Raw genomic sequence first — 18,999 nt, 5'->3', positions numbered from 1 at the left:
AAACTTGCTGCTTTCTTCCTTGGCAGTGGAGACTATTAATTACTTCTAGAGATGAATTTCAGTGGTATGCTTGAGTTAGAAGACAGTGAGGCTTTTCAGCAAGCTGCAGTGTTTGAGTGGGTTTTGGCTGGGTTGTTTGCAAGATAAATGCTTTCCTGACACTCGCTGATCGCTTTGTAGAATGGAAAAATGTTCGTGAAAAGTGCAATCTTTTTTTGAACGACCTTTTGACACTCAAAGGGACAGAACAAAATGACTTTAAGTGGCAATATGGAGATTTAATCCTCAAATTAAATATATTTTAGATAAATATATCCACCCTGTGTCAGTATTTCAGTTTCTTAATTACTATAGCTTTATGTTAAGTCCTGATACCTGAAAAGGTAAATTTCTCATTCTTGCCCTTCATATTACTGACAGTTTCTTTCATACACATTTGAAAATCGTGTTATTAAATGCTATGAAAATTCTTGTTGAGGTTTTTTATTTTCTTAAAGATTTTATTTATTTATTCATGAGAGACACAGAGACAGAGAGAGGCAGAGACACAGGGAGAGGGAGAAGCAGGCCCCATGCAGGGAACCCGATGTGGGACTCCATCCCAGGTCTCCAGAATCACACCTGGGGCTGAAGGCGGTGCTAAACCACTGAGCCACCTGGGCTGCCCCTTGTTGAGGTTTTTATTGGAATTTCTAAAACTGTAGATAAATTTTGGGAAAATTAGTATATTTTCAATATATTATTCTTCTTCATGAACATGGTATATCTGTACATTTATTAAAACTTCTTGAATATATTTTCATAATCTATCAATTTTTGTTTTTGAAAACTTCCTAAATCCTTGACACTGAATTTTTATTTATTTTAAAATTAAGAAATGCAGCTTTTCAAAATACATTTTAAGAGAGTAAAACAAATTTCAAATTCAGAGGGATTATTCTCAATGCATACAACTGAAAAATATATGCATTACTAATAAATGAAGAATTTCTGTATATTAATAATGAATATGTGTTGAAAAAAAGTGAGTGAAAGTCATAAATTTCCCCAAAAGTAAGCATACATGTTCAATAAGCATTGGAAGAAATGTTCAGTATCATTAATGATGAGAGGAATCCAAGAGGACAAGAAATGATCATTTTTAACTCTTTAAGACAAAAAAATATATACTTATATATACATCTATAGGTATGGAGCCTACTTGGGAAACATATTATATATATATATATATATATATATATATATATATATATATATTCATCCCCCCCCCCCCCCGCCAAGTATGCTCCATGCCCAATGTGGAGCCCAACACAGGGGTTGAATTCATGACCCTGAAATCAAGGCCTGAGCTGAGATCAAGAATCATATGCTTAACCGACTGGGTCATCCAGCTGGCCCAACGTGTGTGTGTGTGTGTGTGTGTGTGTGTGTATATATATATATATATATATATATATATATATATTTAAATTAGGTATGTCTAGTTTTGAGGAACATGTGGTTTCACAGCTTCTAGTCTAAATTTAATATAACATGGGAATTTAGACGTTTTAATCATTTTTGGAAATAGTTTAGTGTTATCACGAGAAATAAACTAAGCCATTTTTCTAGATGTATACCCCAAAAACCTCTTCTTTATGATCAGCAAGATATATTTTCATGAAGCACTGTTCAAGCCAAATAAGGGCTAGAAATAATCTAAATATCATTAAAAAGAGAGTGGGTGAATGAACTATAGTACAGTACCACAATGAAATATCATACCTCAATCCTTAATTTGGATTAAGGAAAAATAATGATACAAAATTGTGTATGAATCTTAGCAATATAATATTAAATGACAGGTAAGTCCTTAAAGTTGTTTCCATCATGATACCCTTTTTTATAAAGTTAAAGTGAACTAAATTATTTAAAGTGCCACAAATATTTATGGAATCAAGATATGTATATATATCTCATATATATATGAGGAATCAATATTATGGTGAAAATATAGTTCAGAGTGTCAATTACACAAAGTGAAGGGCGAGAGGAATGAAATGGGGAAATAATATGGTTAGATGTTTGTAATTATCATCAAGTTCCTATTCTAGATGATTGATCTATACTTTTTACAGTAGAATAATAAAAAAATTGAATAAATTAAGGAGTGCATGGACACATGAATTAACAAATAAGGAAACAGATACATAAATATGTAAATGATGACCGTACATGAGCCAATTTTAAAAAGGTTTTGTAAACCAAGGATTGTTGATTTAGTTCTATGAACTCAGTTATAATAAAAAGAAATAAGATAATATCCATAACTGTCATAAAATCTTATTTTTCGATGACATTTTTTCCCTAAGCTTTTCTGCCTATGATTACAATGAATTTGTATGAAAAGATATTTGTTGGTGGGTGGTTAATGAATACCTTTGACCTGTTGTATTAAATCGTGATCAAGTTGTAGTTTGTAAAAGTATTTTAGAATAAAGAGGAGTTACTTTTTGAACTTAAAACTGTTCATTAGAAGAAAAGAACAAATGTCTCTCAGCATACTAACATCAAGCAATCAGAGCAGGGTTTTTCTGAGATACCTGAGGGAAGAGCAATGACAATATTCAGTATATTCTTTAAATAACTGGCATTTACTATTCATTAGTATATTGAGTGTTTTCTTAAGTACCAAAAAGAAAAGTATTTTTTAAAGGGAGATAACTACACAACATGGGGTAGCCTGATCAAAATATGGGGCCAGTTTCTATTTAATTTGGCAGTTGGTACAACATTCTCTGCCAAAGAACCAACACACAGAATCTGCATAACAATCTCAATAAAAACAGGAGAGAATTGGAAAAGGAGGAAATTTTTCATTATGCTAGTGGTATGAAATCTTGCTGAGGCATGTGAACTCAGTTTTTAATTCATAGTTGCATTTTTTAAAGATCTTAATTTTATATTTGATATCTTCTGCTCTCCATCAGAACCACAGTTAAGCCAGTCTCATAATTATGAAACATTCTTCTTTAACCACAATTCTAATGTAAGAAATCTGTACTTGAACTTAACAACCCTCTGTTTAAGGAAGTATTTCATTTTACTGTTTGTTTAAATGTGGATAGTTGTCATTTATGGCAAGTTATCTGCAACCAGTATAGGTTTGGGAAAGCAGTGTTGCCCAGGAAAATTTGTGAAATTGTGGCCTGAAGTGTGAGTTGATCTTTCTTCCTTTACTGCATTGTTAACCTCAACAAATTACTTACTTCATTTCCACAACTTTAAATGCCAAGTACTTGTAAAATACTTGGCAAATATTTTGCAAGTTGCAAATATTTAAAATTAAATGACTTCATAAATGTTTGTAATAAACCACACTGTGGACTTGATTATATCTGAGAGGGAAAGAAAACTTTCTAAGGAGTTATTTGGTAGCCATGAATCTACCCTTTATTATTCTCAGAAACAGAAACCAATTGTATTCTGTCTCAAACAGCTAGGTTTATATTAGGTTAAAAAAAAAAATCCTACCCAGCATGGTATAAATACATCTTAAATTTGGCCACATTTCCTCGCTCAAGAATATGATGTAAGAAGTTACACAGTATGGTGGAATGATTGAACACCTTTAATCTTTGGTCTTTCTGCTCTGTAGCTCAAAGTCAAAAAGAAAGCTCCCTATGATATATCTATAACCGTGTATGTTGCACTATGGAATATCAAAAGCAATCAGTCCTCACTCAAAGAGGATTGTACTGTTCAAAGTAAATGCTTTCTTACTATGAGTTTTATTCCTGAGACCAATTCAAGTAAATTGAGGATAAAGGAGCACAGAGGGATATTTTGCCAATGATTTCATTGCTTTCTGCATTTCAAAATACCAGTTTATAATTTAGATTATTATTCAGTCCAAACCACTGCACTCTTTTAGAGGATGCTGCTTTAAGGAAATTAAAGCCAAGCCAACAAAATAATAATAATAATAGTAATAGTAATTCTTACATTTTAGGAGTATTATATAGTTACAGATGGTGTCAGTTTTAAGACTCAAAGTCATTATTTGTACAGAATACAGGTTAATATGACAATAAAATGTTAGGTTCAAATAAAATAAATGGGAAATCACAGGAGCATTGTTTTTAATCAGCTAGTCTTTCTGAATCCAGAACCTGGGTTTAAGGATCTAAAGCACATAACAGACATTTATCACCACTACTCCTCTCTTTTGTGACCTTTAGAAAGGAGCATAATTCATCAAAAAATATTTTTCAATAATCTCTGCACAGGATAATTTTCCTTTTTTCCTGATCTCCACAGTGACAGATTGCAGAGGTTGAGCCTCTGTGACTCACACCACAGACAGTTTCATGTTTCAAGTGTGCTTTTCTGTCTCCCTGCCTGCCTTGATTTATACTCGTTGAGGTAGTGCAAAATTAAAAATTAATTAATTTGAGTGAATTGGTAATAAAGGGGACTGGAGTGGCCGTATTGAGATGCTAATAGGCCCATTCCAGTCCCTTTCTGGCCATCTGATCCTCTGGAATACCAACAGCTGCGCAGGCAGGACTGACAACCTAGCACATTCAAGAGGAAGGGTCAAGAGTTTGGCATCTAACCCCAGTGGGGCCAGAGCAGGGGCTGCACTTCCCAAGATTCTACTTCTGGGATGAAAGCAGGTCAATGGTTGAAATAATATATTTGTATGGCATTTCTAGAGAATCTCTGTGTAGAGGCAGTGATACGATCTCAGGATGTCATTTTCTTTTTTTCTTTTTCTTTTTCTTTTCTTTTTTCTTTTTTTTTTTTTTTTGCGGGAAACAACTTCCTGAGATTTCTCTAAGGCTTCCAGTAATGATAATTCTTACTTCAGTGACCATTTTACTGGGAGGATGCATATTAATACAATTAAGAATTCTAGAAGGGGAAAAAAATAACTACTAGTATTTTGCAGTGCACATATTATTATATAAATATTCACACATGTTGGAAATATGGATATAGGATATAGGATATATTTGTATCCTTCTAAGGAGGGGAATGCACCATTGAATAAGTGACATTTTGCAATACATTAATAAAAAAAGGTTCTCTGTCTTATGTGACTATCTAACTAAAGTCCCTAGGACAGAATGTTTTTATATCTACTACAGAATAAATGTATCACATATTGTTTTTTCCAATTATATGAATAGACCATGGTTATCTATGAGATATTTTCATTTAAACTCAGAATAGAATAAGGAAATAAATAAAACTATTCACATCTCATCTGTTTAATTATGTGTCTGATAAATGGTATAATAAATGGATAATTACATAATTACATGTCTGATAAATGGTAGAAAAATAACAGTAAAGTAATAGTAATTAATGACAATTGGTTGCCAATAAAAATAACACAGAGCAGCACTAATTAATATTATAAAGGTTGACAAGCTGATTTGAGACAGTTTCAATAATCACTATAGAGCAAGTTTTGAGAGCAGAACTTTAAAAGTGAAATGCTAAAGAAATGATTAAAGCAACACAGCACTTGAAAACTAAGCACATGGACAGCAAACAGAATCAAACCAAAACTTTTGTTTCTTCTACAAAAGACGTATTTCTTCCTTTAAAAAAAAAAACCCCTTTATTTTCTTGACAAATACATTATACACCTTATAGCTTCCTACAGTATAGGAATACAGTATCACCATTTTATTAATTTGAAATGGTCCAGTATCTATTCTGAACATTAAAAGACAAAAGCAAACAAACAAAAATAGTCATTGGATAAGAACCTGATTTTTTAATGTTTGTCTTACTTGATTTCTTCTTGTTTTCCCTCAGGGAGAATCAGGAAAAGGCGATCAACTATTTCACTCAAACCCAATTACCTCCATGTTTCTGGTGGGAATTTTCATACCGCATACTAATCAGTGAATCAGCCAGTCACTATTGACCTCCTGTAGCTAAATGTTTGGTAATTGAAAATTGATTGCCATTTGCCACTAACTCAGTGCATTCAGCTAAAATATACAACCATGGTGGTGATTTGCATGTATTTTAGCAATCCTGTTACTATTTTCATTGCATTAACAACTAGGATAGCTCTACTACAATTACTACTACCAACTAGTTAAACTCCCAGGACTACTAACACTTAGTATTTATTGTGTCCTTACTTTGTGCCAGGGATAGTTTCACCACTTTTTTATGTATTTATACATTTAATCCTCATAACAACCCTCTTTGCCAAGAATTATCAGTTTCTTCATTTTAAAAAAGAAGAAACCTAAGTGGCTTATCAGTCACTTGCTTTTTTTTTTTTAAACACCCTCTACATTGTTTTAATAGAATGTAGTTCATATTCTTTGTTTCTAATCTAAGTAGTTCATTATTTCTTGGAATACAAGTAAATAAAAATATGATGATATAATTTACTTTGAGTTTTTTTAATGAAAGTATAAGAGAAATATGTATCTCAAGAACAAAAACTAAATATTTCCCATAATTATTGAATAGTTCTTTTTTCTCTCCCTGAGATAAACAGATATTTATAATATCTGTTTATCCGGATATCCAACAGATATTATAAATCTCAAGTTTCAGGATCTTATTGATGGGGCGGTAAATAAAATTATACTTTGCTGCTTCAGAAAACAAGATTAAGTTGTCCTTTAGTGCAATAAAAGATGATTTCAAACCTAGGTTGATTCTTTTAAGGTGCTTTCCAATTGATGAGGATATATATGAAAGGAAATGCACAGTTGGCAGGGATGGGAATCCAGTGCAAAGTCTAAAGAGAAATGTATTTACCTAATTGCTACCAATGCTGCAATACGAGCTGATGATTTTTAAAGCAGTTTCACGTCAAGAACTATAATTCTACTGAGACAGCCATTCCTGCTACAGGCTAAAACCCATAGACTATTCCTGTTTAAAAAATAATAATTTTGTTAGAATCACATATTAATATTAATGTTTTAAATAAAGTAACTTAAGAATTGTTATAAAGTTCAATGTGAGAACCATTTTAATTGTGCATTGCAGTAAAATAGTTTAGTATTTCCTTTATGTTACATTATTGTAACATAATGCTATGTATTTGTAACATTATGTAACTTTGTTACATTATTGACACACAATAATGCTGAAAATAAATATTGGGAGAAATTTGCCCATGACGAGAGTTTTAACTAAAATTAGGATGATTTCTAAGTCAGCCACACTGGCTTTTCTGGAATGTCCATTTCAAGGAAAGCTGGAAGAAATAACTTTATTATATTCTATGTTTACTTTGCTTGTGTGCTCATACTTTAATCAGACAAACTGGAATGTATGCTCATATTATAAGTTTAAATACTGTGATTTTCAAAATGGTCTAAGTTAATCACACGGATCATCGATTTTTATACACTCAATACATTTAAATGGTTCTTTCCAGTAAAAGGAAGATGAGAAGTTTAAAAAATACTTTATTCTTTGAGTCTTGAAACAAATATATATATATATATTTTCGTTCTTTCTATTTACAAAAGTACTAATTTAGTGGTTGTAAAGTTTGTATAAGTGTTTCCACAAATGCTAAGATTAGAAAAGAAGTAGAATAGAACATAGAAAGGTGTTTCAGATTATCTTAATTTCTTATGTTGACTTTACTCACCACGGTGCCAATATCAGTAACGGTGATGTTGCTATGTGACTTCATGAGTGGCTATCATGTCACAAGAACATCTCACTGACTACACAGTGCACAGCTGAATGATCCTGTTGGAAGTATTGGCTTCTTAATTTTTCCAAGCTCTTGCTACTGGGCTAAGCATTCGTTCTTGGAAATTAAGTAACACTTGTTCTTATGAAAATGCAGTTGAACCGATTGTTTTGGGCAAAGTTCAATTGCAGTTAACCCCCTAGATGAACTGTTACACTCCTATCACTTGCTGTCATTCAGGTTGGTCTGAATTATTAAAGAGAAATGCAGAAAGGGTAAACATGGTTGGATAGTCATGAAGAAACATTAAAAAAAAAAAAACAGAATATCAATGTCCATCATGGTTTTAATTCACCTTCATTTCACTGTTTTTAAAAGATAAATAGCACAGATCATGCCAAACCTAGTAATAATTAGTACATACTTGGTCTTAAAAAAAAAAACAAAACTTGAAGTTTCATTAAAAATTCACACATCCTTTATGTCCTTATCCTGGAGATAAATTTAAAGCTATTATATTAATGCATTCTAGAGTATCCAGAGTATTCAGTTAATCCATGATTAACTGAATGATATTTGAAGGAAAGACAGTCGAAAAGGGTGTTTTATTTATCTTCTAAAGCATTTCATAGTTAATAATATTACAACATTATGCTATTTTCATATCTATTATATCATCAAACTTTATAAAATGGCTTTCTGTGTCTTGTAAATAAGATGATTGATTTTATAAATATTAAAGAGTAATATTTATACATAGCCAAGAGGTTATTTTACCTTGAAAAATAATGAAATGGAAAGGGATAGAAGAATTATAAAGTTCTTTATGTGGGTGGTTCCGGTGAGACAGAACAAATCTACAAATCTAGTTGACTCTCATAATTGTGAAAAATCCTACTGCAGTGGACGACTAATCTATAACACCTTTTCTGAAGTGTGAATTAAATATCATGTCCCAGGATCGTCTGGAGTCAACGTGGATGCCTGTGTGCATCATGGAACTGTCCGCCCAGCTGGCAGCTACTGTTATCAGAGTGCTAGCCTTGGCCGGTTAAATGGATTTTGCTTCAGGTTAAAAAGTCTTTAGGGAAGTGGGTCAAATTGTACAAGGACAGCTTTTCTAATTCTTTGCCTATGATGTAAAAGTAAGAGCATAATCGGGTTACTTAAAACCCTGCCATATACAAGATCATTTAGAAATACTAGAATGGGGAATCTCAGGAGAATAAATTAGACCCACAGTTGGATACTGGAAAAAGCCCTTTACTGAAAGAGTAGGCTCGAATCCCAGCTCCCCTTTACTGTTCTCTGATGCTGTGAGACTGGTATGCTCAATTTAAACCATAGAAAAACTGACTCTTTAAAGGAAACCCTTTAAGTCAGGGACATAACATTCACACAGGATGTGGAATTGTTAAAGTCATGCAATCTTCTGCATTTTAGACCATGTTGTTCTGAAGATTTTAACATGGCTGAGAAACATCAACTGAGCCAAAAGCCCCAATAAAATACATCAATGCAAAACATAAACTTCCAATCTGTATTTTATAATGGGATAAAAAGTGTTTTAGATACTCAGAAGCTTAAAGAAATTCTCTCAGTAAATCATAAACTTTTGCAACTCATTTAGCTCCTATTATGAACTAATTATATGCTTTAATTTTTAGAAAGAGAATAAAGATATGAAGTTGAAATTTTGTATGAAACCCTTTATATTTTTGGAAGATGGAGTAGCATTTTGATGGCTCCGACATCCCTTTAATGTGATATAGGACATAGCTGTCCATACCCCAACCCGCTATTGAATAGATGTGGCCCCCTGCTGGCCTGATTCTTTGACTCTCCCGCTAGGTTGTGTCAAAGAGCTTGCTAGGGACACAATGAAGTTGCCATCATTTCCATGGGCTATGGCAGCTCAATTATTTTATGTGTGAATATACTGCATGACAATTGTCACCCTGCATGTTCCATGATACAGTGGACATACTTTCAATCACTTTTCTTTGACAGGAATTTGAATAGCATCTAAGAAAGTTAAATATGGGTTGTAATAAGAAGCATTCTGGACTTTTTCAAAATTCACAATGAACATTTTAATGATTTATTCATTTTGCCCCTTACTACCTCTGAAATCATCAGAAAGTAATGTCAGTTTAATGTTCTCTGGAAAAGTGGATTTTCTTGCTTGATGATGTCAAATTGAAGTTCTTGTCCGAGGACTTCTTACTGATGCTTTATATATCTGAGTTTGGGGGGGGGAGGGTGGGCGGGAGGGAGAGAGAGAGAGAAGTATATAAGGTATTTGTTGACTTAGTCTCTTAATAAAAATATTCAGCACCAACAACAACAATTCATTGAACATCTACTCTGCACCAGTACTTTTCTAGATATGGAGGATAATTGCAAATGTAAGTCCCAGTTATTTTTCCCAACAGTTCCCTGTTTAAGAGATAAACAATAGGAAGAAGTCCAGTCAAGGAAATGATTTCAAGGCAAGCAAGAGAGACTAATGGATATCAACCTTTAAGACTGGAGAAGACTCAGCCCAAGTTGTGGGGATAGAAGATGATTTTAAAGAGCAAATAAACTTAAGGTGGATCTTGAAGAATTATTGGGAGATAATTAGGCACATAAAAGGGGAAATGGATAAAGGAACCTGAAATAAGACAAAATATCATGACAGAATTTGGAAGGTAAGAAATAAGTAAGATGTAAGCAGGATGGCAAATATTTTGGTGTTACTGAAACACAAGGGTGGTGGCAGGGATGGGAAGTATTACCTGAGAAACAGTCAGAGGACAAGTAATATAGCATCTCATATACCATCCTAGCAACTTTTTGTAAATGTGCATCTGGGGAGGTGTTTTTGGTATGTGTGCGAAGGGTTAGCTTTGAATGTCTTGAAACAAACCATTGACATAGATAGATCTTGGCAATTAGACATAGAAAGATGGAGGCTGTTATCATTGTCACTTCAAGAAGTAGTGATGGCCTTTTCCTGAACCAGTTTTATCAAACTGAAGAAATGAACAGACCCCAAAAGTACATAGGATCTGAAATCCATGGAAGTAGGTTACCTAAGGGAGAGAGAAATCTGGGTGACCCTGTTTTCCGATAAGAAATAAGAAGGGTGGGGAAAACACAGGACTGTGAAAAAAAATGATGAGTTCAGTTTGGGGCACTTTGTCCTCAAAATCCTTGTGGGATGGACATCTAAGTATAACTGGTAAGCAAACTTAAAATTTGAGTTTAAATTTCATTGCTAAAGACATGATTGACATATTGATTTGTGAAATTTGTCAATAATAGGTACAGCTAAAGACCAAGAGGGTGGATGAGGTTGTCCACGGAGACTGAAAGCAAAGATAATGGTAACATGCAGAGCCTTGGGGAACAGATGCTTGAAGTCGTGCTCAAGCCTCTTGTGTCCACTGCCTATTGTTCACGGTACCTGGCTTTAATTTACCTTTTTTTACTTGGACATAATGATGTCTTCCCAATTAAAACAAAACACAAACACAAATACTTTCTCAATATATCTTCTCAAGTTTCCCAATTTATTTCCTTTCCTTAATCTAAACTAATATGGAAGTCTAATCATTTCCTTAATGAATTGTAGCATATGTTGTCTGTCCTTCTTTCATCATACAATCCCTGCCTTTTTTTTTTTTTTTTTTTTGCGTGTGGTACCACGTGGAAATGATGTGCTTAGAGTTCACAACGTGAGACTTCCAGATTCCAAATTAATGACCTTCTTTCTCAATTCTCATCTTCCCTGATCTCTCTGAAGCAAGTGCTCTGTTGCTCACCAGACTCATTCTAGAAAGTCTGCCTTTCTACAGCTCTGTGATTTATCACCCCTGGTCCTTTCTAATCTCCACAATACGGATCTACATAGCTATTTTTCCCAATTTAAAACATGAACTTCCACTGCCAGTATTCTGTTCCCATTTTTATTTCCCTTTGGCCCTTTGACATAGAAATCTTTTAAATGTTGTTAGCAGTGGGAATTGCTTTTGGGTATAATAATAGATACCCCTGGTCGAACAAGCAGGAAAAAAAAATCAGGAAAATGTATCTAACTTTACATGGCAGGAGGTGCAGAGATATGATGTGTTTCAGGATATATTGTTATCTGAAATCAAAAAATCCTAATGAACCCAGATTCTTTCTCTGTTCTGCCGTAATCCCTGCAGTTACATCACTGGAGGCTGGTCATAAGTTGGTGGTGGCCATTCCATTGTATCCAGAAAAGAGAATGTATTCCTAGGTTTTCTCTTACAAGAGGGGATATTTTTTTTTCCAATTTCTCTCAGCAGGCTTCATATCAGGTCTTAGATATTAGAATGAAGTCACATGCTCATTCACTGTCCTGACACAATCGCCCTCCATGGCTTAAGCTGTGGTGCCCTCAGCTTGCTCTGAGGGTCACGGCTGCCAGGAGAGGAGGTGGGTCATGGATGCTGATGGCTGTGCTAGAGAATAAGGTGAGGAGGACTGTGGTCTAGCAACCAATCTTGTCCATTATAGTCCATTCTTGGCTGCCCAGTATTACCCATAATTTCCAATGTTTAATGTCCTTTTAGTTGAAGTCCTATATTTCTATTACTATATTTCTGAATGTGGTCAATTTCTGAATATCTTGAAACTGAGAAAGTTGATTTTATTCAAAACCAAAATCAGCATCCTGCCTACAAAATCAGCTCCCCTGAGCCACTTTCCTGCATTAGCAAAAGCTCCTTTGTTCCTTGTCTAGAACCAGAGAAGCTTTATGGATGTAACAACCCTCACACATTCACTCCTTAATTCTTCTCTTACTATTTATTGATTAATTTGCATACTTTCTACATTGTTTTAGGACTTCAGTAATTCCCACATGTATTACCAAAGTATCACTAATTGTTGTTTTGGTTTAGTTTGGGTTTTGTTTTTGGTGTTTTTTGTTTGTCTCTCACGTCTCCCTACTTTTTTCTACCTTATGAAGAACTGCAAAATTAATTTCCCTAATTTGTTAGTCTAGTTATATTACTTCCTTAAGTCCTCACACTCTTCTACGGCATTCCAGATTCCTCTGCTACGCTTTCGAGAACCTAGTCTCAATGACCTAGTTCTTACTGCTGCCACTGATGACCTGTACTGACCCAATGCTTACACCAAACTAGAGTTTCCAGTGAGTTCCACCAACTGGACACACTAAGTACGTCATAGTTTACAGAAGGTCCCAAACTGTCTCATCATTGCCTGTTCCTCAGGCGCTCTTCTCTTACCCTCTTTCTCGGGATGGCTTCTAGATGTAAAAATACTACCATTTCCCTCAGTGTTCTGTATGAAGCCCCAACTGATTCCCTAGGGCAGTAAAATTTCTCCCAAGGAATGCTTAGTGATACTTTTCTGTGAGACTGCAAATTTAACAACCAAGATTGGTTGTGTTCATCTAAGTAAGTTCCACAGACCTTCTCACGAGGCTGCAGTTAGCAAGTGTTAGAATCAATCTTTCATGGAATTGGTAGAAACATTAGGTGTAGACTTAGTTGTTTGGGATCATGACACAAAAAGGTCAGCCTTAACACTAAGCAGTTAGACATAAAGAATAATGTTTAATGATTTTGGTCTTGAAAATTTGAAAGTCTTCAGAAGTTTAGTGTCTACAAGTTTGGTTTTGAGAAAAATCAATCAACTTTCTTAGTTTTAAAATAAAATTTACTGTCAGACTATTGAACCATACAGAATTTCTCTTGCCACACTCTTGTCAAGCGTTTGGGCTTCCTGTTTCTTGTTTTTTTTGTTTTTTTTTTTTTTCTTTTTTGCTAACAGGAAAAACAAGAAAAGATCAAAACAAACAAATCCTCTTGAATCAGAACCTGTGGAAACATGCTTCTTTTCAGGATTTTTTTTAAAAATGTTTCAAATAGATTATAGTTATTTCTTTAAAGAGGGAGCCTAATATAATAACCTATAGAAAGTGATAAATGTTTCAATCACAGTAACAATTCTAGGCTAAATTAATTTATCATATGTAAACATTAAAAATGACATACGAGAGAGTTGACTGAAATTTATAAGGCAGATTATGTGTTAGATATGTTTTTCATAATATCTCAGCCCTGAAGGTAGGTGATATAAATCTAATTAATAGGGTTAGAATCATAATTCAGAGACATTAAATAATTTCTCTAAGGTAATATAATCAGCAAAGGGTACAACTCTGATTCAAACACAAATCAATCTGATTACTGAGCTCATGCTCTCTCAACTCTCCCATAATTATAAAGATAAATATGTTAAACAATCAAATATAATTCACAATACTCAAATACCATTTTTATTTTAATAACAATTTAATTTTTTTGTCAATTTGTCTTCCATAGAGTAAGTTAGTCAATTGACATGCTTTCTTTACTCCATGATATTGTTGTATCTGGGTGAAATAATTCAAATAATTGACATGTTAGCCATATATTCTGTTTAATAGAAAAATATATTAGGTCATTGTATCATTCCAAGTAGCGTAGGATATCTCCATTTAAATATGTTATATATGTTCTTTGTTATGGAGAGCATTTTGTTTAGTCTTTTGAAATGAAGCATATGGATACAGGTAAAAATAATTATGGGATATACAGCTTATGCGAAAGAAAATCATGGATTATACTTTGAGTCTTAGTTTCTATAGATCTTCTATTTGGGAATAATATATTATAGAGCAAAAACATGTCATAGTTAGAGGAGCAGTTCTTTAAAAAGAAATATGAAATATTTGCAAAGTAAATGTGATTCCATATATTTCTCATACTGTACACCATTTCCAAATTTCCACATATGCTTGCCAAGAACAATGATAATTAATGTTTCGTTGAATTCTGTTAGAAATGTTGAATTCCAGGGCTGGTTTGGGCCATATTTAAACATATATTATGCTAGACTAAATTCCAGAACAAGAGAGAACACTTTATATTTTTGCTATATTCGTATCAAAAAAGAAAATCCTCAACTGAAATACAGATGCAAAATACATTTGGTTAAAAAAATTCATATCCCATTTGCCAGTTGCTCCTTCAGCATTAAAAAGAAAATACATACTTTTTCAAAGTCCCTGAGAACTAGGAACATTGAACTTTTTGTCTATTCATATTTTACAGATATTGTTCAAGTTTGTAATGCCTTTACCTTGATAGATGTCAACAGCAAGTATAATATAGTTTGTAGAATATATACTAATTTATATTATATGTAATATATAAATATATATCTATATCTATATCTATCTATATATATCTTTTCCTTTAAGGTAATAGCATAAAACATCAATGTAGTTTAGGGAAGACGTTGATAGAATTTAGTTCTTCTAACTCATTTGCTTTAAACGGACTTTCCTTCTCCCTACCCCCGACTTCGTCGTTTCCCCATTGCCAGATGTCATTTAGTTATTCCAGGCAATAGAAAAAGATTTATGCATTGACAAGTGGAGAGGTGAAACACTGGTTAAAAGAGTTCTGCAAATGATACTTCTGATCCCAGCAGGAGTTATAGGTTTACATTAAAAAAACCAAAGTTTTCCCTGTTAATAACTATAAATTATATGCTATAGTATTTTATCCCTTTTTTCTTTTTCCAATGGCTAAACTATACCCCACTCTAGGGATAAAATCCCTCAAGTACATGATGGAGACAGATACAATACACTTATATTTGAGGAACTCTTGGGGTTTTCTTTGAAAAGAGTGGATTTACAAAATTGAAAGATATATAAAATTCACACCCACACCATGCCCTCCTCCCTACCTCAAAGTTACACTTTCTCTCAAAACTATGCCTGGCTTAGGCCAGCCTTTAATCATTAAAACACTCCTCTGTTCTCTTAGTTTCTATGTAGACAAGTATTATGGTTTGAACTTTAAAGTGCATGCACATGTTTATTAGAAGGCTATACTCTCAAAGGGGATTGAGATCAATTGTCAATTCCTTGCAAAAACACAAACTTTAAGATACCATTCTAAATAAATAGGAATGATCTAGAGAGATGCCTAAGTCTGTAAATATTCTAAAACTCCAGCTTCATTTCATATTTGCATAAACATCAAATTTAGTCACTTAATGAGAAGCTTATGGCTAAAGATAAACTCAGTATTAAGAAAATCTGATTTGAAATCATAGTTTGTGGTAAATTTTGAAATAGAAAAAATAGGATGAGTTTTTTTATATGTTTTGTTTCGTTCTTTTAACATAGCAAAAGGCCATGATATGGGGAACTCATGCTCTTACACTACTCATGCGCATACCTACTTCCTTTCCATATTCTAAATATACTATACATTTTAGTGGGAAAAAAATCAGAGAGCAAAAGAATGTTCAGCCTTCTTAATTAGAGCCCTCATAAATAATATCAAATATAGCCATTTGATTTGAAGATTGATCCTTACGATTTCATAGAAAACAATACAGGAAAATGATGAACAGTATTTCCACTTTTCTTTTAGTCTGTTGAATTCACTTTCCTCCACTCTGAAATATCCTTTTTGATTCACATTCAGACCCTGTGCTTAATAACAAGGTAAATTTCTATAAGCTCTTATTTAAAAGCTTTGGAAACATACCTTGGAATTTGTTTTCCATGTTAAAAAGTCATTGTCAGCAGATAATATATGCCTGAAATCATTCTTCTCTGCAGTGATCAAATGGAAAATAATTTTTATGTATTTAGTTTTGTGATTAATAATATTTCCTTGTTTGATGTTACATTCACCCCAAATAATAAGAGAGGCTACATAATGGGTAATATACTTACAATTGTGTGTAGAGTGAATCCTGAAATTTTTTGCTCAGTTTAAAATTTCCTATTCAAAGAGTATCAGCTCTATCTTGGTAAAGCAAGACTTTCTTAAGGACTGATGTATTGACAGCACATAATATTCTTTGGGTAATAATATTTGGGTTTGTTTATTTATTTATTTATTTTAATATTTATTTATTTATTTATGATAGAGAGAGAGAGAGAGAGAGAGAGGCAGAGACACAGGAGGAGGGAGAAGCAGGCTCCATGCCGGGAGCCTGACGCAGGACTCGATCCCGGGACTCCAGTATCGCACCCTGGGCCAAAGGCAGGCGCTAAACCGCTGAGCCACCCAGGGATCCCCTGGGGTTTTTTTTTTAAAGATTTTATTGATTTACTCATGAGAGACACACGGAGAGAGGCAGAGTCATAGGCAGAGGGAGAAGCAGGCTGCATCAGGGAGCCCGATGTGGGACTCGATCCCGGGACCCCAGGATCATGCCCTGGGCCAAAGGCGGTGCTAAACCCCTGAGCCACCCAGGGGTCCCCAAGGACTTATTCTTAAACCATCTTTCCAAGTGTGAATACCCCTGTTATCAATGTCCCTCACTTGCAATGGCCACAATAGCTGGAGACTCCAAAGCCAAGCAGAACTGATGAGAGATCTCAGTTCTGAACTAAAATTAAAGTTTTCCTATAGGGAAACTCAGTAACTGGAGTTGAAGTGGATTATTCTGTTACCTAAACATGGCAGGTGGTAGGAAGAGGATGACAGGAAAGGAGAGAGTCATCACTATCTTGTCACTAGCCTGGAATTGTTGAATAAATATCAGGTATAGTGGCCTTTAACAAGACTACTGCAAATGCTCCAAAGAACTTCCAATCCTCTCACTTTATTTGACTTACATTGGTTTTTTTTTTTTTTTTTCCAGTGTGGTTATCACTGTCAACCTAGTGATCTTCTTAACGATTATGCTGATTGTCTCTCTGACTAGAAGGAAGAGTTGCATCAGATATTTACTTCGTTTTCGGATGATACTAAGTGGCTAGAAGAATGATTGGGGCATAGCACATATTCTTTTTTTTAATATTTTTTTTTTAATTTTTATTTATGATAGTCACACACAGAGAGAGAGAGAGAGAGAGAGAGAGGCAGAGACACAGGCAGAGGGAGAAGCAGGCTCCATGCACCAGGAGCCCGATGTGGGATTCGATCCCGGGTCTCCAGGATCGCGCCCTGGGCCAAAGGCAGGCGCCAAACCGCTGTGCCACCCAGGGATCCCCAAAGCACACTCTTACTTAAGTGGTGAATTACCTACCAAATCTTGGATTTCAAGGATGGAAGGTCCCAGACTTAATGGTTCAACTTACTTTTCTTCGACTTCATGATGAGGGGAAAGGGATACGCATTTAATAGAAACTGTGCCTTGAAATTAAAGAGTTTTGATCCATTTGCAGGGGAGCAGTGGTGCTGGGTGGTGGTGGGAGCTGGGCTCCCCTCCTCCAGGCGATCGGGGTGGGCCCAACGATGTCTGGGGGCCCGGGCGGTGCTCGGCCCTCGGTGGCACGGTCGGTGGTACGGTCAGTGACACAGTCGGTCCCACGGTCGGTGGTACGGTCGGTCGCACGGTCGGTGACACCGTCGGTGGCACGGTCGGTGACACGGTCGGTCGCAAGGTCGGTCGCACGGTGGGTCGCACGGTCGGCTTCAGACGGGTGCTGTCGGTGCTGTCGCCGCTGGAGGCTGTGGCCTGAGGCCCTGCTCCCGTGGTTTGGGCCCCAAGCGCGTTCTGACTCCTCTTTTGGGCGGCTGGCGCTTGATGGGGATGTGGCGCCCGCCCCCAGGGAGGGCGGCTGCGGGGCTGCGGGGCCGGGACCACGCCGGGCTTCAGGGAGACACGGCTCCCGAGCGCTCCGGGCCCGCGTGGACCGCAGCTCCGACGGGCCGAGGCAGCGTGTGCTCCGGCTCACGGCTCCGGTGCTGTAGACGGAACCGACCCACTTCCTGCTCGGCTCTGCCCTGCTCGCGGTGAGAACCCCCGAGGGCGGGGTGCCCAGCAGGCCGCGGCGGCCCTGCCCGGTCTCCCGTGGGCGCGGGGCGCGGGGCGCGGGCGGCCTCTGGGAGGCTGTGCTGCCCGCTCGGCGCATGCGCTCCCTACGCCTGTCTTTCTTTCTTTCTTTTCTTTCTTTCTTTCTTTCTTTCTTTCTTTCTTTCTTTCTTTCTTTCTTTTTCTTTCTTTCTTTTTCTTTCTTTCTTTCTTTTTTTCTTTCTTCTCTTTCTTCTCTTTCTTTCTTTCTTTCTTTTTCTTTCTTTCTCTTTCTTCTTTCTTTCTTCTTTCCTTTTTTCTTTCTTTTTCTTTCTTTTTTCTTTTCTTTTTTTTCTCTCTTCTCTTCTCTTCTCTCTCTTCTCTTCTCTTCTCTCTCTTCTCCTTTCTCTTCTCTTCTCTTTTCTTCTCTCTTGACTTTATTTCTTCCCCAGACACGCAGCGAGAGGCAGGCACAGGCTGAGGGAGACGCGGGCCGGATCCCGGGCCCGGGTGGCGCCCTGGACCAC

At 35.7% G+C, this 18,999-nt stretch overlaps 2 protein-coding genes across 5 annotated transcripts in view; one reads left to right on the top strand and one right to left on the bottom strand.

Moving 5' to 3' along the window:
• EPHA3 (EPH receptor A3) overlaps nucleotides 1-18,999 on the top strand; it is a 325,699-nt gene that overhangs the window by 120,283 nt on the left and 186,417 nt on the right. The gene's annotated exons all lie outside the window — the stretch shown is intronic.
• On the bottom strand, nucleotides 6,231-18,593 carry LOC140624752 (uncharacterized). The gene is made up of 2 exons (XM_072811663.1): nucleotides 17,817-18,593; nucleotides 6,231-9,917 (listed from the first exon to the last, which is right to left on the bottom strand). The coding sequence occupies exon 1, from the start codon at nucleotides 18,591-18,593 to the stop codon at nucleotides 17,856-17,858; it is 738 nt and encodes a 245-aa protein (XP_072667764.1). The 3' UTR covers nucleotides 6,231-9,917; nucleotides 17,817-17,855.

This window comes from Canis lupus, chromosome 35 (assembly GCF_048164855.1).
Source record: "Canis lupus baileyi chromosome 35, mCanLup2.hap1, whole genome shotgun sequence".
NCBI classification, from domain to species: Eukaryota; Metazoa; Chordata; class Mammalia; order Carnivora; family Canidae; genus Canis; species Canis lupus.
Note: the sequence above shows the minus strand (reverse complement) of the source record. Positions and strands in the feature narration are given on the sequence as shown.

What these genes read in the sequence shown, in the direction of transcription:
- LOC140624752 (XM_072811663.1), bottom strand. Translation starts at nt 18,593, where the DNA reads ATGCGCCGAGCGGGCAGCACAGCCTCCCAGAGGCCGCCCGCGCCCCGC.